The sequence below is a fragment of the Sprattus sprattus genome (assembly GCF_963457725.1).
Source record: "Sprattus sprattus genome assembly, chromosome: 13".
Classification (NCBI taxonomy): domain Eukaryota; kingdom Metazoa; phylum Chordata; class Actinopteri; order Clupeiformes; family Clupeidae; genus Sprattus; species Sprattus sprattus.
Genome location: NC_137911.1, coordinates 27,375,629 through 27,398,128, shown reverse-complemented (window position 1 = coordinate 27,398,128; position 22,500 = coordinate 27,375,629). Strand labels below are relative to the sequence as shown.

The 22,500-nt window shown below is 49.4% G+C and overlaps 3 protein-coding genes across 3 annotated transcripts in view; all 3 read left to right on the top strand.

The window, feature by feature from the left end:
• scfd1 (sec1 family domain containing 1) overlaps positions 1 to 6,577 on the top strand; it is a gene marked incomplete at its 5' end in the record, with an annotated part of 30,505 nt that extends 23,928 nt beyond the window's left edge. The window contains 5 exons of the mRNA XM_080850546.1: positions 3,925 to 3,977; positions 4,533 to 4,566; positions 5,806 to 5,871; positions 5,983 to 6,051; positions 6,368 to 6,577. Of these exons, the coding sequence (XP_080706672.1) occupies positions 3,925 to 3,977; positions 4,533 to 4,566; positions 5,806 to 5,871; positions 5,983 to 6,051; positions 6,368 to 6,391 (246 nt within the window). The 3' untranslated portion in view covers positions 6,392 to 6,577. The remainder of the gene's footprint in view (positions 1 to 3,924; positions 3,978 to 4,532; positions 4,567 to 5,805; positions 5,872 to 5,982; positions 6,052 to 6,367) is intronic.
• Positions 6,578 to 7,572: 995 nt separating this feature from the next.
• opn6b (opsin 6, group member b) lies at positions 7,573 to 14,094 on the top strand (the record flags this gene model as incomplete). Its single annotated transcript, XM_080850264.1, has 6 exons — positions 7,573 to 7,675; positions 8,052 to 8,257; positions 9,076 to 9,175; positions 9,901 to 10,005; positions 10,782 to 11,002; positions 13,528 to 14,094. 6 exons carry the CDS (start codon positions 7,573 to 7,575, stop codon positions 14,092 to 14,094), a joined length of 1,302 nt encoding a protein of 433 aa, XP_080706390.1.
• A 5,889-nt stretch (positions 14,095 to 19,983) lies between these two features.
• The window catches only part of coch (coagulation factor C homolog, cochlin (Limulus polyphemus)), a gene marked incomplete at both ends in the record, with an annotated part of 6,927 nt that continues 4,410 nt past the window's right edge, over positions 19,984 to 22,500 (top strand). The window contains 7 exons of the mRNA XM_080849548.1: positions 19,984 to 20,016; positions 20,149 to 20,197; positions 20,431 to 20,475; positions 20,661 to 20,817; positions 21,138 to 21,292; positions 21,478 to 21,552; positions 21,833 to 21,892. Of these exons, the coding sequence (XP_080705674.1) occupies positions 19,984 to 20,016; positions 20,149 to 20,197; positions 20,431 to 20,475; positions 20,661 to 20,817; positions 21,138 to 21,292; positions 21,478 to 21,552; positions 21,833 to 21,892 (574 nt within the window). The remainder of the gene's footprint in view (positions 20,017 to 20,148; positions 20,198 to 20,430; positions 20,476 to 20,660; positions 20,818 to 21,137; positions 21,293 to 21,477; positions 21,553 to 21,832; positions 21,893 to 22,500) is intronic.

The window sequence follows — 22,500 nt, the reverse complement described above, 5'->3', positions numbered from 1 at the left end:
GGCAGTGTAGCATACGTCTGAAGTTATTTTCATGCCTGACTGGCTGTGTGTTATTCTCCTGGAGGCACAGTGCGAGGGGGGGGGGGGGGGGGGGGGGGGGTGTTCTCACTGAGACCCACCTGGGTAAACTACATTAGGCTGCGGAGCTGAAAGAGGAGAGGAGAGGAGAGGAGCGACTAGGGGTCCGTAGCAGCTGGGCATTCGCTGGTCTGCACTCCTCCCTCGCCTCCATCCCCTCCACTCCCCTCCGTCTCCTCCATCCCCTCCGCTCCCCTCCGTCTCCTCCATCCCCTCCGCTCCCCTCCGTCTCCTCCATCCCCTCCGCTCCCCTCCGTCGCCTCCATCCCCTCCGCTCCCCTCCGTCTCCTCCATCCCCTCTGCTCCCCTCCGTCTCCTCCATCCCCTCCGCTCCCCTCCGTCTCCTCCATCCCCTCCGCTCCCCTCCGTCTCCTCCATCCCCTCCGCTCCCCTCCGTCTCCTCCATCCCCTCCGCTCCCCTCCGTCGCCTCCATCCCCTCCGCTCCCCTCCGTCTCCTCCATCCCCTCCGCTCCCCTCCGTCTCCTCCATCCCCTCCGCTCCCCTCCGTCTCCTCCATCCCCTCCGCTCCCCTCCGTCTCCTCCATCCCCTCCGCTCCCCTCCGTCTCCTCCATCCCCTCCGCTCCCCTCCGTCTCCTCCATCCCCTCCGCTCCCCTCCGTCTCCTCCATCCCCTCCGCTCCCCTCCGTCTCCTCCATCCCCTCCGCTCCCCTCCGTCTCCTCCATCCCCTCCGCTCCCCTCCGTCTCCTCCATCCCCTCCGCTCCCCTCCGTCTCCTCCATCCCCTCCACTCCCCTCCGTCTCCTCCATCCCCTCCGCGTCCCTCCATCCTGCCCCAGCAGCCTGCTCGACCCCTCAGCCGGAGCCGGTGCTGATACTGGACGGCCTAAGCGGGTTTGTCTCACTAGCTCACTCCAAACTCCTGGCACCCCCATCGTCCCCCCCCCCAACCCCCCCGCCGTATGCAGATCACCGAGGGGCCGTATGGGATGGGGGTTAACATTCCAGCGCAGGAGCAAGGAGCCACCAGTGGTGAAGCCCGCCGTCTCCTCTGCTAGGGCATTAGCATAAATGAACGCCGCGACATAAAAAGCAGGCTCGGAGAGAGTGTGTTTTTCTCGTTCTTTCTCACCCACTCTGGTTCGTTTCGTTTCTGTCTTCTGTCCCTCCCGCGTGCTCTGTGTCTGAGCGTCGCAGGGTCTGGTTTCTCTGGCTGAAAGAGAAGCCTCTTCTCCTCACCTCCCACAGCCGGCGAAGGCTGAATCGGACATAAACAATATTATCATTTTCTCAGCTACTGGAGTTACCGAGTTACAGTGGGCCGCACAATGATGCTGTTGTTAGGCAGGCCAGCGAAGCTTTGGCTAGATTCAGCAGACCCTCTCTCTCTCTCTCTTATTCTCACACACACGCACACACACACACACACACACACACACACACACACATACATACATACATTCAAACACACACACCCACACGCATACATCTAGACACACACACTCACACTCTCTCTCCATACCGACAACTCTCCATCTCGGGTGTCATCCATCAGCTTTTTTGTGTGGGAAAACAATTTCAGCTCTTCTCAAACTCTTCTCTCCCAGCTCCCTCCATCTCTCTCTCTCCCACTCTCTCCCTGTATCCCTCCCTCTCTCTCTCTCCCCCTCTCTCCTTGTATCCCTCTCTCTCTCTCTCCCCCTCTCCTCCCCTCAGTGAAGCACAGCACCATGGCACAGCCCAGGCTTGTTATCCACCCGAAAGCCGATAGCACAAATATTCTGGGCATCCTGCGCTCGCTCTCTCTCTCTCTCTCTCTCTCTCTCTCTCTCTCTCTCTCTCTCTCTCTCTCTCTCTCTCTCTCTCTCTCCCTCCCTCCCTGAGCTGGCAGAGCGCGGCGGGAGCTCCTCTTTCAACGAGCTGGCAGTGAAGTATGTGTTCGAGAGAGAGAGTATCCAGGAGAGAGAGAGAGGGTGCGGCAGCTGTATTGGCATTTTTGTAACCCATTTTTCTGCATTTTCGTAACCTGAGTGGCATTTGGGTAATATGATGTGGCATTTTTGACACTTTGATTTCAGTGGCATAAATTGTACCATTTGAAATAACAAACTTTAGCCACACAGTGATACATGATATGAATCACTAAGTAACTAAGTAACCTATTCATACTCCCTTGTACGTCGCTTTGGACAGAAGCGTCTGCTAAAGACTAAATGTCTAAAATATTATCTTGGGGGGGGGGGGGGGGGATTGTTGTACATATGGAGTCAACGAATGTTCATGTGAATGGGGTTGGGTGGAGAGGCTGGAGAGGGTATGGGGTGGATGAGGTTGGGTGGAGATGAGGGTGGATGGGGTGGAGAGGCTGTGGGGTGGATGGAGAGGCTAAGGGGTTGGGTGGAGAGGCTAAGGGGTTGGGTGGAGAGGCTGTGATGTGGATGGAGAGGCTGTGATGTGGATGGAGAGGCTGTGATGTGGATGGAGAGGCTGTGATGTGGATGGAGAGGCTGTGATGTGGATGGAGAGGCTGTGATGTGGATGGAGAGGCTGTGATGTGGATGGAGAGGCTGTGATGTGGATGGAGAGGCTGTGATGTGGATGGAGAGGCTGTGATGTGGATGGAGAGGCTGTGATGTGGATGGAGAGGCTGTGATGTGGATGGGGAGGCTGTGATGTGGATGGAGAGGCTGTGATGTGGATGGAGAGGCTGTGATGTGGATGGAGAGGCTGTGATGTGGATGGGGAGGCTGTGATGTGGATGGGGTTGGGTGGAGAGGCTATGGGGTTGGGTGGAGATGAGGGTGGAGAGGCTGTGGGGTGGATGGGGTTGGGTGGTTGAGGAGGGTAGGAGGAAAGGGAGGCAGACAGGAGATATAGCCCACCGCTCAAACCCCCTCCCCACCCCACACCACCCCCGGTGACCACACCCCATGAACAATGTCTGCTCTCACAGGTCTTAAAGGAGCTCCAAGTGCAGGAAAGGGCCCTTGAGGAGCGAGGTGTGTGTGTGTGTGTGTTTCATCACCTGTCTCCTCTGCACACATTTACATTTATGCGCGCACACACACACACACACACACACACACACACACACACACACACACACACACACACACAGAGTTACCCACAGTAATACACACACACACACACACACACAGTCACGCACAGTAATACACACACACACACACACACAGAGTCACCCACAGTAATACACACACCCACACACACACACACACACACACAGAGTTACCCACAGTAATACACACACACACACACACACAGAGTCACGCACAGTAATACACACACACACACACACACACACACACACAGAGTCACTCACAGTAATACACACACACACACACACACACACACACAGAGTCACGCACAGTAATACACACACACACACACACACACACAGAGTCACTCACAGTAATACACACATATGCACATTAGAGGAGGCCATGAAGGCTGAGGTGAGTCTGTGTGTTTAATCTAGGGTCTGTGAGCTGGGCTGCATTTGAGAGAGAGAGAGAGAGAGAGAGAGAGAGAGAGAGAATGAGGGAGAGAGAGAGAGAGAGAGAGAGAGAGGCAGGGAGAGAGAGAGAGAGAGAGAGAGAGAGAGAGAGAGAGAGAGAGAGAGAGAGAGAGAGAGAGAGAATGAGGGAGAGAGAGAGAGGCAGGGAGAGAGAGAGAGAGAGAGAGAGAGAGAGAGAGAGAGAGAGAGAGAGAGAGAGAGAGAGAAAGTGATAGAAAGAGAGGCAGGGAGAGGCAGGTCCAGTAGATGGCCTTTAATGCAGACAGATGAAGTGGTGCTGGATGGATGATGGTATGGAACGCTATGGAATGGAGGCAGACTCCTCATCTCTCCTCATCTTGTGTTTCCCAGGAGACGGACGACTACCGCTACTTCGACCCAAAGATGCTGCGAGGCAACGACAGGTAAGAGCTGGAGAGTTGCAGAGGCAACACACACTCACACACACATATACACACATATACACACACACACACACACACACACACACACACACACACACACACACACACACACAACCACATACACACACACACAACCATCCACACACACACAACCACACACACACACACACACACACACCTACATCCTGCTCTCATTCACACAACACATTTACTGTGTAGGCCTCATGCACAAGGCCCAAGCTAAATCATCCCCATATCTCCGTGGCCTGTGCATCTGCTCATGAACACACACACACACACAACCACACACACACACACACACACACACACACACACACTAAGCTAAATCATCCCCATATCTCCGTGGCCTGTGCATCTGCTCATGGACACAAAGGAGCAGTGATGATGCTGAGACCATGGCCAACATGTGTTTCTCATGTGCACAAATCCTGCTGTAATGGACTGAACATTTGAAGTTCCCCTTCCCCTTCCCTTCTCTGCTCTACCTGTCTCTCTCTCTCCCTCTCCTCTCAATGTCACTGTCACTGCACACAGTTCCATTCCAAGAAACAAGAACCCATTTCAGGAGGTAAGTTGTCTTGTGGTGTGTGTGTGTGTGTGTCTGTGTCTGTGTCTGTGTCTGTGTCTGTGTCTGTGTCTGTGTCTGTGTCTGTGTCTGTGTCTGTGTCTGTGTGTGCGTGTCTGTGTCTCTGTGTGTATGTGTATGTGTGTGTGTGTGCGTGTGTGTGTGTGTGTGTGTGTGTGTGTGTCTGTGTGTGTGTGTGTGCATGCGTGCCTGTATGAGACAAAGTGTTGATGTGGGAACCCTCTCAAGGCTCTAAACTGCTTAAGCCACGTTCCCATGGCGATGGCCCTCAGGTCTGTTTGTGCTTAAATCTGGATTAGTCTTCCTGGTGGCCATGATCTGCTAACATGAGCCTTCCAGACCCCCCCACCCCCCACCCCATCACACCTTTAGGGATTAAACCTGTCTCTCTCAGAGCAGAAACAAATCCAAGGCCTTGATTGCACTGATATAATATGAATAAGAGCTGACCTGCGTGGTTATGATTGCTGGACACATAAACCTGGGAAGGTTGTTGTTATACTTAATTAGGTATTGGTATTGACAGTACCGCAATGTGTCATGTTCCACCTTAATTAGATATTCAGTTGGTTAAATAGTGTTTATTTTATGGAGTTGGAAATTCACAAATAAATTCTGCACGATTCACAAATGTCAAACCTGATTCACATATAAATGTCCATATTACAGCACACTACGCAGATGTACTGCGATGTAGTCACGTTCAGTCACGCCCTCAAATTTGGGTGGATGTGATTGGCTGTGATTGTAAGACATCTGATAGGCTGCAGAGAAGGTCTATTTGAAAAATAAAGTGTTTGTGAATCAAGCCGTGAATCAGGAAAGTCTCAAGAATCCACAAATAAATGCAGGGATTGCGAGCGGTTCATAAATGCACGTTCGATAGTCAATTTCGAAGAAATGTGAATTGTTGACATTTATTTGTGAATTCTAACTCCATAGTATTTTATATTTAATCTGAACACAGAAATGTCTGTTTTTACAGTTTGCTGAAAAAAGTTCTAATTTAATGAATTTATTAATGAATTAATAAATGTCACAAAACAAAAGCCCTGAAAATGTAAAACAGAAACAACAGTGCGTCTCTAATGTTTTCGGTCCTTCTCATTGCAGTGGAGATGTCATGGCTAGTTATTGTGATGAGACATTATGATAGGATAATAATAATGTGGGTACTTCCTCATTCTGGCATGCTTACCCAGTGTCATATTCTTATTGCAGGCTATTGTCTTTGTGGTTGGCGGAGGCAATTACATTGAGTATCAAAATCTTGTTGATTACACAAAGGTAAGGTGGTCACTCCCAGAGACCTTAATACATTTAATTTGTTGAATTATCTGAATAAGATGGCGTGAGGTAAAATGGCTTATGTCTTTGTTTGTGTGTGTGTGTTTGTAGGCCAGGCAGGGAAAGCGTGTCTTCTACGGCTGTAGTGAGCTTTTCAACGCAGCTCAATTCCTCAAACAGGTATGTCCACCTCAACTGACCTCAATAGGCAAAATTGGCTTAGGAATCCCTCTGCGATTGCGTGGGTGTGCACGTGTGTGGGTGTGTGCATGTGTGGGTGTGTGTGTTTGCGCGTTGGTGTGTGTGTTTGCATGGATACATGTATTTTTTTCTGCAGCTTCAGACTGGTTTATTGTTGTAGGACGTTGTTGTCCTCCCCCGCTCCGTCCAGAAGCTGTGTGTGTGTGTGTGTGTGTGTGTGTGTGTGTGTGTGTGTGTGTGTGTGTGACAGGTGAAGAAAGTGAGTTTTCATGACCTGTCTTTATTGCCTCCCCAGCTCTCCGAGCTCGGACAGAAATGATAGAAAACTGGGATCAGAAGACCCCCCCCTCCCCCCAGGATCTCTCTCTGCCGCTGCGATCAGCTCCAGGATCTCGCTCAGCTCACCTCACCTCTCTCATATTCCATGTATTTTATAATGTTTACGATACTGTAATGTTTGTCTAACTCAGATGCTAAACTCTCACAACAAATAAAGATTAACACTTCAGAGCAAAGATGAACCACTGTTTCTGTCATGACTCCCAAACACCCTAAGATCTCTCTGCTCACTGTATGGATGCTTTACTCATGGCTCAATCCTATTGGCTCACTGTATGGATGCTTAACTCATGGCTCAATCTGATTGGATGCTTTACTCATGGCTCAATGTGATAGGATACTTTACTCATGGCTCAATCTGATTGGCTCATGACTGCGCATTTTTGTGGTACCCTATCAACTGACAAGCAAAAAATGTGAAGTCGCCTACACATCGCTTGTACATTGCCTCAGGTAAAATTACTAAATGAATGGAGATGAAATATGAATCTTTATTCTTTATTTTCAGATAGAAGTGGTTAGTGTCTAGAATAGGAGTGTGAGGGGTCATGCTTAAACTCTTATGTACAGTAAGTCAGTGTGTCATGTAAAAGGGGTCAGTGTTTGAAGTGTGATGGTTTGTAAAGTGTGACTATTTGTGTAAAGTGTCACGGTTTTATGGTATTATCTGGGTTTCCTTTCTAAGACAATGAAGTACTGTGTCTGAGACGTGTGACGAGCTTGAGTGTCTGCTGTCAGGAGAAGATGGCGTGGTGACTCTAGGGGTAGGTAAGTGGCTCACTTGTGCTTTCCTGTCCCACTTGGAGATTTCGAAGGCCTTGCCGTCTGTCCGCCCCATGCTTTAACGGGATTACAGGATTAATGTTACACTGCACTTGCATCTGTATGGCCTCTCCAGACGGCTTTACCTTATGGGCTAGATTAAGGCCAGTAGTGCCGCGCAACCCTCCAACAACACCGGCCGCTGCCAAGCGATCTAAGAAGACAGACAGATTAGACGTCCTCCAGTCTTTCTCCTTGTTGTGGCTAGTTATCTAGCCGCTAGTTAGCTGCAGGGCTGGACCTGTATTGGGGGAAGTGGGCCAACGGTCTGAAATGAGTGCATCCTAACCCTCTCAAAGAGACCCAAACGCTCGCTAAAACCTTGAGGGCGCTCTGAAGATGGATCTCCATGATCTCCAAGACGACCTGATGGTGAACGTGTCTGTGTACCGTGTGTCGGACGAGGGAGAAACTGCCATAGGAGTCTATCTGCTGATACTGGGTAATGGTCAAACTTGACACCAGTTTGGTCTGCTGTGTGGTTCTTATTCCCTAAATGGAGATAAAGTTGTAGGAGGTGGTTGAGTAGTACACAGACTTGGGGGTAGGTAGTGTCTGTTTTTGGATGTGCAGCTACTGTATGGTATTTTTGTAGGATTAACATAGTGCTCCTCGTGTAGTACAGAGCTCTCACAGGAGTGGAGAGACTTGAGAGAAGCCTTGCCTGCTCTTTGAAGCTTTACTTCAAAGCTATTTGAAGAAACAATCCCTATTAATGGCAAACTTCATAGAATGGACACAGGGAAAACATGAGTATCTTTTGACATAAACCTCCTTGACAGATGTGAGAGTGAGGGTGTATTGGTACTGTTTTGTAGGATGGCTGTCTTGGCTTGGCAATGGAGTGGTGATTTTGCTGTTGACCAGGCGGTTACACACACTGCAGGCCCAGGACTGTCTCACTATGAACCTGGCCATATCTGATGCCGGGATTGCTATGTTTGGATATTCCCGTGGTATCCTAGAAGTCTTCAACGTCTTCAGGGATGATGGGTACCTATTTCAGACCTTCTGGACCTGCCAGGTAAAGCTATTAGTCGTAGGATATTTCGTTTGATATCATGCAATAGCCAGGAGACTGAGGGAGAGGTATTTTGAGGGGTTGTGCATGGATCCCGATATTCGTAAAAGTTCCAAATATTCTGTGATTATTCAGATAAATGAGGAGTAACAAGCCACAGAAAATAAAATCTATAGTTTCCACTTTGTAGGACAGAAAAGGCTCTAGATGTCCCACACCTTCCAAACACCAGCATCCACCTAAAGGCGTGAACAAACCTCGACACAGACGTGCACAGTGGAGGCTATGAACCCAGAGTCATTGGTTGTGTTTGCTATCTAATCTTAGTCTCCCCCGCCCGCTCCCTAAACTCTGGAAACCAAATTGCATGTGCTATATCAGGCAGTGGACAGATGGACAGGGGTTCTCATACCGCCAGGAGTTACATCGTGTTCCTCCTTATCCTCTAATCTACCTGGCCCCGCTGGCACCCAACGTCAGGGCAAAGTAAGGTGACGAGCGGTGCCACCCCAGCCGCAGGGCACGCGGGGCACAACGGTGGGCGAGAGAGACAGAGAGAGAGAGAGACAGAAAGACCCAGGCAGGCAGGCAGGCAGACAGACAGACAGACAGACAGAGACAGAAAGAGAGAGCGACAGACAGACAGACAGACAGAGAGAGACAGAGAGACAGACAGAGAGAGAGAGAGAGAAAGACAGAGAGAGACAGACAGACAGACAGACAGAGAGAGACAGAAAGAGAGAAACAGAGAGACAGAAAGAGTGAGAGAGAGAGAGCGCCACCCTAATTTCAGGGCTGTTTGGTTTGCCCCTGTGAGCCAGGTGGACGGCTTCCTAATCCTGCTCTTCGGCCTCATCAGCATCAACACGCTGACAGCCATCAGTGTCGTCCGCTACATCAAAGGATGCCAGCCTCACCACGGTATGCCAGCCTCCGTCCCATGCCAAGAAATCCCTTCTCTCCCCGCCCGGTCAGTAAGCCATGTCCTCTCGGTGCAGGTGTGTGTGTGTGTGTGTGTGTGTGTGTGTGTGTGTGTGTGTGTGTGTGTGTGTGTGTGTGTGTGTGTGTGTGTGTGTGTGTGTGTGTGTGTGTGTGTGTGTGTGTGTGTGTGTGTGTGTGTGTGTGTGTGTGTGTGTGTGTGTGTGTGTGTGTGTGTGTGTGTGTGTGTGTGTGTGTGTGTGTGTGTGTGTGTGTGTGTGTGTGTGTGTGTGGGGTGAGGACAAAAGCAGTTAGCGGCCCAGGCGTAGCCTACTTCCCCTCTCTCCCAAGGTCACTCAAACCACTGAGAGGTTGGCGGCAGCTGGAAAAAGCAAACAAGCTTGTGATGTGGGAAGTGCTTAAAACAAACAAGCAAACATGAAGTACAAAAGTGCACACATCCATAGTAAGGTCAAGTGCTTTACAAGCAAAATGGCAAAACCCCCAAATCCATTTAAAATGTATGAGGTCTTTGTTTAACTGTTTAACATTTTAACTTGTTCACAGATGGTTGAAATCTTGATATTTTTTTTAAGAAAGTGTAGATTAAGTGCACAGTAATGAATTAAAGTGCTAAGCATGTAGCCAGTTCTTGCTTTCACAGATTTCTCTCCTGACATTTTCAGACCTCCCTCTAACTCTGTTTGTTTGTCTGTCTGGTGTTGCAGCCCATCTCCTCAGCAGACGCAACATCTTCGTCGTGATCAGCATCATCTGGCTCAGCGCCCTCTTGTGGTCTGGAGCTCCACTGCTGGGGTGGGGTAGCTACAAAGGTAGCCAACCAGAGATCGCTCACTCCATCTCGTCATCGCCTATGGCCTGTTCTCTGTAGCTCTTCATGCTTTAAACAAGAAGTTCCTGTTCCTTGTCATCTTTAAGCTCCCCGTAGCCCCCAGTTAACACCTGATAACTGTTAGCCTTCCATCTTTGGCTTGGCCGCCATTCTGCCTTTATAGCTCCCCGACCGATTCAGATACCATTGCAGATAGCACCTCATAAGCAATAAAGTGCTGAGTTATAAATAATTGTCTTTTGACAACTTTTGGCATTGTAAAACAACGGCATGCGATTTTTACCGTGTATGTCTGAAAAGGAAGGCACACTTGCATCTTCAAGCATTTATAACCAGTGGCGAAGTGGTCCCTGAGGAAGTGGCTATACTCTTAATTTTGCAATTTCTTTAAGCAGCTCATACAGCACAGGATAAACGCCCTTGTTTAAGAAGTGGGTATACGCAATGCTGACTGAAAAATAAGTGGGTATACTCCGTATACCTGCGTATACCCTGGCCTATACCACTGGCCTTCCATCTTTGCCTTGGCCATTCTGCCTTTATAGCTCACTGACCGATTCAGATTCCATTGCAGATAGCACCTCATAAGCAATAAAGTGCTGAGTTATAAATAATTGTCTTTTGACAACTTTTGGCATTGTAAAACAGCGGCATGCGATTTTTACCGTGTATGTCTCAAAAGGAAGGCACACTAGCATCTTCAAGCATTTATAACCTGTGGAGAGTTTAAGTTTAGTTTCTTCCTCTTCTCTGCAGCACGCAGGTATGGCACCTGTGAGATCGACTGGGCCCAGGCCAGGTTCTCCGTGGCCTACAGGCTCTACGTCATCCTCATCTTCCTGTTCAACTTCTTCCTGCCCGTGTCCGTCATCGTGTTCACCTACGTGTCCATCATGCGGACGGTCAGCGCCAGCCACAAGAGCAGCCGGGGGGAGGTCAGCGAGAGGCAGAGGAAGATCGAGAAAGGCATAACACAGGTACCCCCCTCACGCCTCACTAACACAGGTACCACCCTCACGCCTCACTAACACAGGTACCCCCCCCACACCTCACTAACACAGTTACCACCCCCCACGCCTCACTAACACAGGTACCCCCCTCACGCCTCACTAACACAGGTACCCCCCCCACACCTCACTAACACAGTTACCACCCCCCACACCTCACTAACCCAGGTACCCCCCTCACACCTCACTAACACAGGTACCCCCCTCACACCTCACTAACACAGGTACCCCCCTCACGCCTCACTAACACAGGTACCCCCCTCACGCCTCACTAACACAGGTACCCCCCCCACACCTCACTAACACAGTTACCCCCCCCACACCTCACTAACACAGGTACCCCCCTCACTAACACAGGTACCCCCCTCACGCCTCACTAACACAGGTACCCCCCTCACTAACACAGGTACACCCCTCACGCCTCACTAACACAGGTACCACCCTCACTAACACAGGTACACCCCTCACGCCTCACTAACACAGGTACCCCCCTCACGCCTCACTAACACAGGTACCCCCCTCACGCCTCACTAACACAGGTACCCCCCTCACGCCTCACTAACACAGGTACCCCCCTCACGCCTCACTAACACAGGTACCACCCTCACGCCTCACTTACACAGGTACACCCCTCACGCCTCAAGAGAGCCATAACACAGGTACACCCCTCACGCCTCACTAACACAGTTACCCCCCTCACACCTCACTTACACAGGTATCCCCCTCACGCCTCACTAACACAGGTATCCCCCTCACGCCTCAAGAGAGCCATAACACAGGTATCCCCCTCACAGAGAACCATAACACAGGTATCCCCCTCACAGAGAACCATAACACAGGTATCCCCCTCAGAGCCATAACACAGGTACCCCCCTCATGCCTCACTAACACAGGTACCCCCCTCACGCCTCACTAACACAGGTATCCCCCTCAGAGAGAGAGCCATAACACAGGTATCCCCCTCACAGAGAACCATAACACAGGTATCCCCCTCACGCCTCACTAACACAGGTACCCCCCTCACGCCTCACTAACACAGGTATCCCCCTCACGCCTCACTAACACAGGTATCCCCCTCACGCCTCAAGAGAGCCATAACACAGGTATCCCCCTCACAGAGAACCATAACACAGGTATCCCCCTCAGAGCCATAATACAGGTACCCCCCTCATGCCTCACTAACACAGGTATCCCCCTCAGAGAGAGAGCCATAACACAGGTATCCCCCTCACGCCTCAAGAGAGCCATAACACAGGTATCCCCCTCAGAGAGAGCCATAACACAGTTACCCCCCTCACGCCTCACTAACACAGGTATCCCCCTCACGCCTCACTAACACAGGTACCCCCCTCACGCCTCACTAACACAGGTATCCCCCTCACGCCTCACTAACACAGGTATCCCCCTCACGCCTCACTAACACAGGTATCCCCCTCACAGAGAACCATAACACAGGTATCCCCCTCAGAGAGAGAGCCATAACACAGGTATCCCCCTCAGAGAGAGAGTCATAACACAGGTATCCCCCTCAGAGAGAGAGTCATAACACAGGTATCCCCCTCAGAGCCATAACACAGGTACCCCCCTCACGCCTCACTAACACAGGTTTCCCCCTCACAGAGAGAGTCATAACACAGGTATCCCCCTCACAGAGAGAGTCATAACACAGGTATCCCCCTCACGCCTCAAGAGAGCCATAACACAGGTATCCCCCTCACGCCTCAAGAGAGCCATAACACAGGTATCCCCCTCATGCCTCAAGAGAGCCATAACACAGGTATCCCCCTCACAAAGAGAGCCATAACACAGGTATCCCCCTCACGCCTCAAGAGAGCCATAACACAGGTTTCCCCCTCAGAGAGAGCCATAACACAGGTATCCCCCTCACAGAGAGAATCATAACACAGGCATCCCCCTCACGCCTCAAGAGAGCCATAACACAGGTATCCCCCTCACGCCTCAAGAGAGCCATAACACAGGTATCCCCCTCACGCCTCAAGAGAGTCATAACACAGGTTTCCCCCTCAGAGAGAGCCATAACACAGGTATCCCCCTCACACTCGAGGAGGTCGTGTGAGGTTGCCCTTAGAACTGTCTGAATTAACATTCCTTGTTAGAACCCTTTTAGTTGTGTGGCAGTTTAGACCTAAAAAGGATTTTTTTTGAGAATGTTACATAAACACGACTGATTTCCACTGTTGACTCCCACTGAAGCTCCTCCACATAATGGCTGAACTGAAGAGTTGTCCTGAGTTTTCACTCCTCCCTGGCCTCCCTCTTTCCCTCTCTCTACTGCTGTTCTCTTCTCTCTTTCTCCTCCCACATTCTCTATCCTCCCATCTTATTGACTTCATCTCCCTGTGTTTCTCTGCAGGTGTCTTTCCTTTCTTCCTCCTCCTCCCTCCCCCTCTCATCCGGCCTCTCCTCCTCCTCCTATGTTAACAGACTCTCTCTCTCTCTGTCTTCTTTCTCTCTCTCTCTCCATCTCCCTGCAGGTGTCTCTGCTGCTGTGCACGGCCTTCCTGCTGGCCTGGTCCCCGTACGCCGTCATGTCCATGTGGTCGGCGCTGGGCTACCACGTGCCTCCGCTCAACGGACTCCTGGCCAGCCTCTTCGCCAAGTCGGCCAGCTTCTACAACCCCTTCATCTACTTCGGCCTCAGCTCCAAGTTCCGCAGCGACCTGCGCGAGCTCTTCCCCTGCCTGCGGTGCCGGCGGCGGCCCCTGCCACCGATGCGCTCCCCCACCCCTCCGGTGGGCCGAGACGCTGGGGCCCGCCGCCCGCTGGGCCTGGCTCCGGATGAGGTGCAGATCATCAACCTGGACCGCTTCAAGGTGCCCCTCCTCGGGGACAAGCCCCATGGGGGAGGGCGGGATTCTGGAGTGGAGATGGGGTGCAGCTCCAGTGGCAACACGGAGCCCCTGGAGAGGGAGGCGGGGGGAGGGGGAAAGAGGGGGGAGGAAGAGAAGGAGGAGGACCTCCTCCGTAACCCCCTGATGGGCTCCAGTGGCCCCGCCCTGCACAGCTTCAAACGGCGGTCCAGCAACACTGGGCGCCTATGAGGACAGCAGATACACACAGCGCAACATCCCACAACATTTGGCGCTAAGGATGGGAATCGAGAACCGGTTCTCGAAGTGGATCGATTCCTTGGAATCGTTAGCCAAAGTCCTTAATGATCCCGCTATCGATTCCTGTATAGCGTTGCGCATGTGCGATGACACACACACACACAGCCAACATGGGGTCTTGGCAGAGGCGTTTCAAAGTGTGGTTATATTTCACGCCAAAAGATGACCACAGGGCCACTTGCAATGCTTGCAAAACGTCTATTTCGTCAAAGGGGGGGATTTACTACCAATATGCAGTAACATTTGTCCACACAGCATGCAATAACTTTGCAGGAATGTCACGTTTTTGATGCGCTACGGAGTGATGCTAACGTTAATGAATCTAAACCATGCAACAGCAGCGCAGCTAACGTTAGCGCTTCTGTCTGTTAATATCGAAGGTTAACTCCTCCAGACCCTGTCTATTGTATTAGTGCCATTTGTTTCACCGTGTAAACAAGCTTTGACTATATGAATAATCTCCATGCCCACTTTGAGAGTGTGTTGACCTTTGATTATTTCAAATATGTAAATGTATACATATTTACTGTAAATGCTGTGCATCGTCTGTTCAGAGAATATTATATGAAAGAAAATGAATGATAATAAACCTGTTTGTACTCTTTTTCGATAAGGAATCGAATCGATAAGCAGAATCGAATATGGAATAAGAATCGCTAAAATCTTATCAATTCCCATCCCTACTGGGTGCCTATGTGGACATTAGATACACACAGCGCAACATCCCACAACACTGGGTTGCTTTGAGGACAGTAAAAACACACAGTGTAACATCCCATAACACCTCCGAATGCTCTCCACATCACACACCATCTCACACACTGCAGAGCAACTCCCACAAAGCACTGTTATCAACCCTAAATAGTGCTCTTATAATATGTGTCATTAGTGTTGAATGCACTACACATAACTGGCATAGGTATACGTAGTGTTATAATCATCATAAAACACTATAATATATAATATAATACTTTACAGTCACCACATTTTCTTGGTTGGATTTGTTTTACCTTCAGTATTGTCTCCTTTGTAAAGCTATAGATTGGTGATGTCTTATGTAAAAAGTTGCTGTTAGAGATTAGCACCATGCAATACCTGGGGAAACAGTAGAGGGTGTATGCGTTTTCTGCACTTTACACTGGACTTCATTCCTAAAGCAAATCCACGTGAGTTTGAGTTGGTCCTGTCTTATGTTGTTTTGAGAGTCCAGTCCGTTTAAAGTAAGATGTCTCTGAAAGTAAAATACTGTACACTATGTATGTGCATAAGTATGTATGTATTTGTCTATGTGTGTGTTTGTGTGTGTCGTGTGTGTGTGTGTGTGTGTGTGTGTGTGTGGGCCTTGGTCACACATGAAGGTCACATATGTTACAGACATATGTCCAAACAAAGCTTTGGTGTTGACAGTTCTCACAAGCTCTTATTTTGAATTTCTCCAAAGAATTTCTTAGCTGTTTGGACAAAGTCTTCTCACGCTTAATTACGTGAAAACTGTCTTGAAAAATATGCCCAACTATGTGACGATAACTCGGAATTGCCTTGAAGTGAATCCAAAAGAATCAGCTTTGGACAAGGACATAGCTTTGTGTCAACTGTCCTGGAGTGTCCTTCTCTGTGAAAATAATGAGAGAGAGCGAGAGAGAGAGAGAGGAAGGGGACCAACACTGCCCCAAGAGAGAGAGAGAGAGAGAGAGAGCGAGAGCGAGAGCGAGCGAGAGAGAGGAAGGGGACCAACACTGCCCCAAGAGAGAGAGAGAGAGAGAGAGAGAGAGAGAGCGAGAGAGCGAGCGAGAGAGAGAGGAAGGGGACCAACACTGCCCCTACGTCACTAATCTGGGACTTGCCCTCGCTTGACTGAGTTTGAGAAAAGACTTTCTACCTCAAACAAAAAGTTCTGAAACATCCACCTCCATATCTCTGCACATTAAGTACGTAGAGCCTCTTATCTTTCCTCTTCCCATATACGTACACATAAACCACCTATTCATCTCTCCTGATTAGCATTTTATCAGTGGCTTCCCTAGAAGCACCGCACCATAATAGAATTCAGTGTTAATTCCCAAAATATCCCCCTAGCGACGGGGATCCAGGAAATAAGGGGATTTTGTTCAACGAAAACATTGACTCTAGCCCGAGCCAGGTGCATCAAGTAAAGCCTTGTTTCAAAGCGCAGTATCATGTCATTCAATGAGGCTATTAAGAAAGATTAAAAGGTGGGTTAGTATTTTCAGTATCCCAGAAACTGAACGTAGCGGGGGAGAGAAAAAAGAGAGGTGGAAGAACAATTTGACCGTGGTGGTCGAACCTGTCAGTGTGGGTTAACCGGCCAAGCTTGAGAGAAGTTAATCATTAAAATAAAAAGCCAATTTTCTCTCCCATGTATCCTGGTTCTAATCCACAAACAGCTAAATGCTTCACCTCTAATTTGACTTCTCCGACGTAGCGTGGAGCTAGCAGGAATTTGAGTGCACAGTAATGGGTCTGGACAAGCAGACAATAACTCGCTAGGAGGCCCTCACCAGTGACCCTCCATGCCGAGGCTGGCCTGCCTAACACAACCACACACACACACACACACACACACACACACACAACCACACACACACACACACACACACACACACACACACACACACACACACACACACGTAACACAACAAACCCATTCATAGGTATGCACTGTTAGATTACTGGAAGATAAAATTAAATGTGCGCAGGGTGTAGCTTTGCTAGCCAGTGAAGAGAGGAGTCTCAGCTATTGTTCGTACAATAATGTTTGACAGATCAGATTGTGACCGGTACTTTTGGGTAAATGTGTGTGTGTGTGTGTGTGTGGCTAATTATCGAACAGAAAGAAATGGAGGAGAGACTTCATCCGCAGCCTGAGGGTTCTGTGTGTGTGTGTGTGTGTGTGTGTGTGTATGTCTGTGTGTGTGTGTGTCATAAACCAGTGTGACCCGAGCCTTCGGTCATTGCTTAAGTGTGCTTATGATTAATTCTGTTCTCTCCCTCTTGGTTTGTGTAAGAGAGAGTGTGTGTGTGTGTGTGAGAAAGAGAGAGTGTGTGTGAGAGAGAGATAGATACAGAAGGAGAGTGAGAAAGCGAGTGAGTGAGTGAGTGTGTGTGTGTGTGTGTGTGTGTGGTAGAGAGAAAGAGTGTGAGTGTGTGAGAGAGAGAGACTGTGTGTGTTTGTGGTGTGTGTGATAGAGAGAGTGTGTGTGTGTGTGTGTATGTGAAAGAGATAGAGAGACTGTGTGTGTGTGTGTGTGTGTGTGATAGCGAGCGAGACTGTGTGTGTGTGTGGGTGTATGAGAGAGAGAGACTGTGTGTGTGTGTGTGTGTGTGTTTGTGATAGAGAGAGTGTGTGTACGCTTCTAAAGTATGACCTCTTGCATGCTTTCTGAGCCACTGGGCCTCCCAGGCCTTCTCACATGGGGAGAAACGTGCGGGGGGACTGGGGGTGTGTGTTTGGCCTGCACAGAGAGGAGTGTGTCACTTCTACTCAACTCATCTTCCTCTTCACCCTCCACCACACACACACACACTTACTCACTCTCACACACTCTCCATGGTCCACAGAGTACCGCCAACTTCCCCTTGTGATGATCACCTGCCTGCTCGAGAAATAGAACCTTCTCCTCCTCCTCTTCTCAAAATCCTCTACTCTTCTCCAAAACCTCTCTTCCTCCTCTTCTCCAAATCCTCTTCTCCTCCTTCTCTTCTCCAAATCCTCTTCTCCTCCTCCTCTTCTCCAAATCCTCTTCTCCTCCTCCTCTTATCCAAAACCTTTCCTGCTCCTCCTCTTCTCCAAATCCTCTCCTCCTCCTCTTCTCCAAATCCTTTCCCCCTCTTCCCCAACACCTCTTCTCCTCTTCCCCAACAGGGTCTGGCAGAAGCCAGCAGGAGCTCTGTTATTATTATCCCTATTAATGTTGTTCCAATGAGAGATAGCCCCAGGATAAAGCCCCATCCCCCATGCAAAGATGTGGTGTGGTGTTCGGGGTGGTGGTGGTGGTGGTGATCCAAGCAACAGGAGTGTGCCAAGACACACACAACACACACACGGACCGGGCCAGAGTGTGACACAACACACAACACACACACACACAACACACACACGGACCGGGCCAGAGTGCGACACAACACACACACACACACACACACACACACACACACACAACACACACACGGACCGGGCCAGCGTGTGTTGTATCTGTCCGTCTCTGTGTCCTGTTGTTCTTTTTTTGCCCAGAGTACCGAGTCCCGGCGCAGGATGCTCTCTCCCCTCCACAAGTAATGATTAATTAGCCATGCGTCCCAATCACTACAATGAAAAGGCTGTTCTAGAAGGACCAAAACATTCCTCTCGGGTGTCGGTGGCTCTGCTCGTGTCGGCGGGGCGTTCTGGAAGAGCCCCTCATTGGCGGGCGGGCGGGCGGTCGCCAACAGAAACTTCCTCGCAACTTCATCGGCATACAGAAGGCACGGTCAGCGGCTGCCACTGTAAACAGCGCCGCGTTGCCGGACGCCAGAGTCGGGTCAATACTCAATATTCAATACCAGGCTGAAGCCGCCCGACTGGACTTTTGAACCAGCGCTCTGATCCGACCAGATCGGATCTGATGAAGTTCATTTGATCTGTGATTGATCCCCTCGCAAAAGGCCGTTATGTAAGCTCGCCTCTGCGGTTGCCCTGCACTTGATCCTGCGCTGTTATTTGAAGGAGAGGATGGATTTGCTTTGTCATCTCGGCAGCTGCTGATTAGCGGGGAGGCTGGAAGATGAAGAAACAGGAGTTAATAACAGACATTAGCCACGGAGACTTGAGAGCCTAATAAAGGCAGATCAGTTTTGTTGGCCCGTAATTGCACATTTGTTTTATCACCGAGTGGAGTTTGATCCCAGTCTTAACTTGAGTGTTTGCTTTTTGATTCCACACCGTATCAGATCATTGACTCGGGGGCCACTAGCTCTTGCCTCTGCCATTCCTCCGCCCAGTGGTGTAGTCCAGGGTATACGCAGGTATACGGAGTATACCCACTTCTTTTTAAGCCAGAATTGAGTATACCCACTTCTCAAAACAGGGCGTTTATCCTGTGCTGTATGGGCTGCTTAAAAAAAATTAAGAGTATACCCACTTCTCCAGGGACCACTACACCACTGCCTCCGCCTGATAACCCTGTTACACACGGCGCTCAGGGTCAGTTTGGTGTGTATGTCTACTGTGTGCATCAGCGTATAACTGACCTGTCGAATAAGAGCCTCCTCACTCTCGAAAGCCTGCGTCTCAAACATCCTCCAAGCCCGGCGGGGCCTAGTGGGGCCCCTCCTCTGCTGCTGACGTTGTCACGGAGACGACTCAGTGGGATGTGTGGGGTCCTTACTTAAAGGGACGGACGCGCTTCCCTGCCGCCCACACATCCCAGGAACGCCAGGACCAAAAGGAATATCGCTCCGATTTCCCCACCTTTTTTTTTCTCCTCAAAGAAAGAAAAGAAAAAAAAAACGTTCTCCTCAGCGAGAGCGAAACTGAAGGCAGTCTCGGGGGAAGCCGTGTCTCATCTGCTATCTGTAAGCTGGGGCCTGTTTCTGGTCTATTTTACTCACTCTCCTCCACACTACACACTGATGCTATTCCTGATCAGAGCTAAGAGGAGGGATCAGGTTACTCTGTGCTGCACGCAGGTGTTTTCTGATGTGTCTGGGACTCAGCTTTAGGGAAGGATGTGGTGTACGCATTTACCCGTTTTTATCAGCGTCCACAACCGTTTGAAAAGGTAGACAAGCTACTTTTAGACATATTCGGGCTGTTCAGAGACCATGCGCATGCCAATATCTGGGAATTCCATCAGAGTGAGAGTGGACACATCTTTCTAATTCATCTTCATTGTTAAGTTCATGTCTTGTCACTTCAAGGCTGTTTTGAGCTGAATAAGTCCGTTTTAACTTGGGAAGCCTGTGCACTTTTTTTCTGTTTTTCTGTAGGAATTTACTCTCAACATGCTGCAGTGGCCTCTTGTTCTGCATCTGATAGGTAGGAGTGGTCTTACCTAAAAACAGCGGTTAATTGAATAGCAATATAAAAAAACATTGAAACATTTCATGCTTGTCTGTAGCTATGCCACAGGCTGGTTGTGTACGGTACCCAACGCAAAAAGTTTATCCTAACAGCTTTGTTGTTCCCTAATTGATTTAGAACTCGCTATGCCGTGTATTCATCAGTTTGAGTTCCTTCAAAATTAAAACTCAAGTTGTTCTTTTGTGCAGGCCTTCTGTCCTTAATAGGCGACGCCTATGGATCGGAATCTGCTGGTAATGTTTACATTTTATTTTATTTTAATTCTGAACTGTTATACCTGTTATACACTTACCTTCCAAATTATGCCTTATGAAAAGTGAGATAAGTAGCCCATCGGATGTCCTTCGAAAGTTTAAAATATATCCTAATCAGCGAAAGACTTTTTCTTCCTCCTGGTGTGGTCTTTTGCGCGGGCTAGTGCCGATGCCCATCACCTGCACGACGCGTGGAGCGGACCTGACAGAGACGCGCCAGCTCGTGCTGTGCCCGTCCGACTGTGCACAGTACAGAGCTACGGTATTCGGCACGGGAGTCTACGCATCTGTGTCCAGTGTATGCGGAGCGGCAACGCACCGGTGAGCAAAATCATTTTAACTTAAGAAAAATCAATGCGTTCATGTGTATTGAAAAAATACTTGAAAATAGATATTGTTAGTCTGTCACCACTTTGGAAAGTTACCTAATTTAAAATGAGCATGTCTTTGATAAACGATCAACGATTATACGTATAAACCTTTTAAATGTTTTTGTTATACGCACACACAAACACAAAAAGAACATATATGTGTGCACATTAGGCTTTCGGGAATTGTACCGTTTTGTTTTTTGTAAAGGGTGAGTACAATTTGCTTCCTCAGCTAATGCTGTTGTTCTCTTCCCTTATCGTCTCTTCTAGAGGAGTTTTTGGGACCTCTGGCGGGTCCCTGATGGTGCACAAGCTGCAGGGCAGAGCCAACTACCTCGGTTCCTACTCCCACGGAGTGCATTCTCAGCCGCTCTCCAGATGGACTGCGTCTTTCACCGTCACCAGTAGGGGGAGACATTTCACAAGTTATCTTGATCTCTGCACCGTGTTGGTTTTCTGCCCTGTCAAAAACCTGTTGAATCATTTCTACTACACATTTTGCACATTGGTTGTTAATTGGTGTCATTTTTGTGCATCAGATAAATACACTTGAAGATTTAGTTTTGCTTCATTTTCTTTTTTCATTTAATTTTGTCTGAATTTTGCTCAGAGTGGGTAAGTCCTCCTCTGGAGGTCTCCAGTCAGACCAGCACTGCTGCACCCGTGCCACCAGGACGAGTTCCAGGTACATAAACACACACACACACACACACACACACACACACACACACACACACACACAGACACACAGACACACACAGACACACACACACAGACACACACACACAGACACACACACACACACACACACACACACACACACACACACACACACACACACACCACACACACACACACACACACACACACACACACACACACACACACACACACAAACATACACACACACACACAGCCTTTTCTGGAAAATAATCAGTTTTGACAGCAGACTGTGTTTCTTCCAGTGAAGAAAGCAACGGTGGTGAAGAAGCTTCCAAAGAAGCCCATCTCAGCGGGTAACAGAGGTAAGTCTGACTTCCCCTTCAGAGAGAGAGAGAGCCCTTCTATAGGCCACACCCACTTCCCCTTTAGATAGAGAGAGCCCTTCTATAGGCCACACCCACTTCCCCTTTAGATAGAGAGAGCCCTTCTATAGGCCACACCCACTTCCCCTTTAGATAGAGAGAGCCCTTCTATAGGCCACACCCACTTCCCCTTTAGATAGAGAGAGCCCTTCTATAGGCCACACCCACTTCCCCTTTAGATAGAGAGAGCCCTTATATAGGCCACACCCACTTCATCTTCAGAGAGAGAGAGCCCTTCTATAGGCCACACCCACTTCCCCTTTAGATAGAGAGAGCCCTTATATAGGCCACACCCACTTCCCCTTTAGAGAGAGAGCCATTGTATAGGCCACGCCCACTTCCCCTTTAGAGAGAGCCCTTCTATAGGCCACACCCACTTCCCCTCTAGAGAGAGAGACCTTCTATAGGCCACACCCACTTTCTCTTAAGAGAGAGCCCTTCTATAGGCCACACCTACTTCACCTTTAGAGAGAGCCCTTCTATAGGCCACGCCCACTTCTCTTTAGAGCGAGAGAGAGCCCTTCTATAGGCCACACCCACTTCCCCTT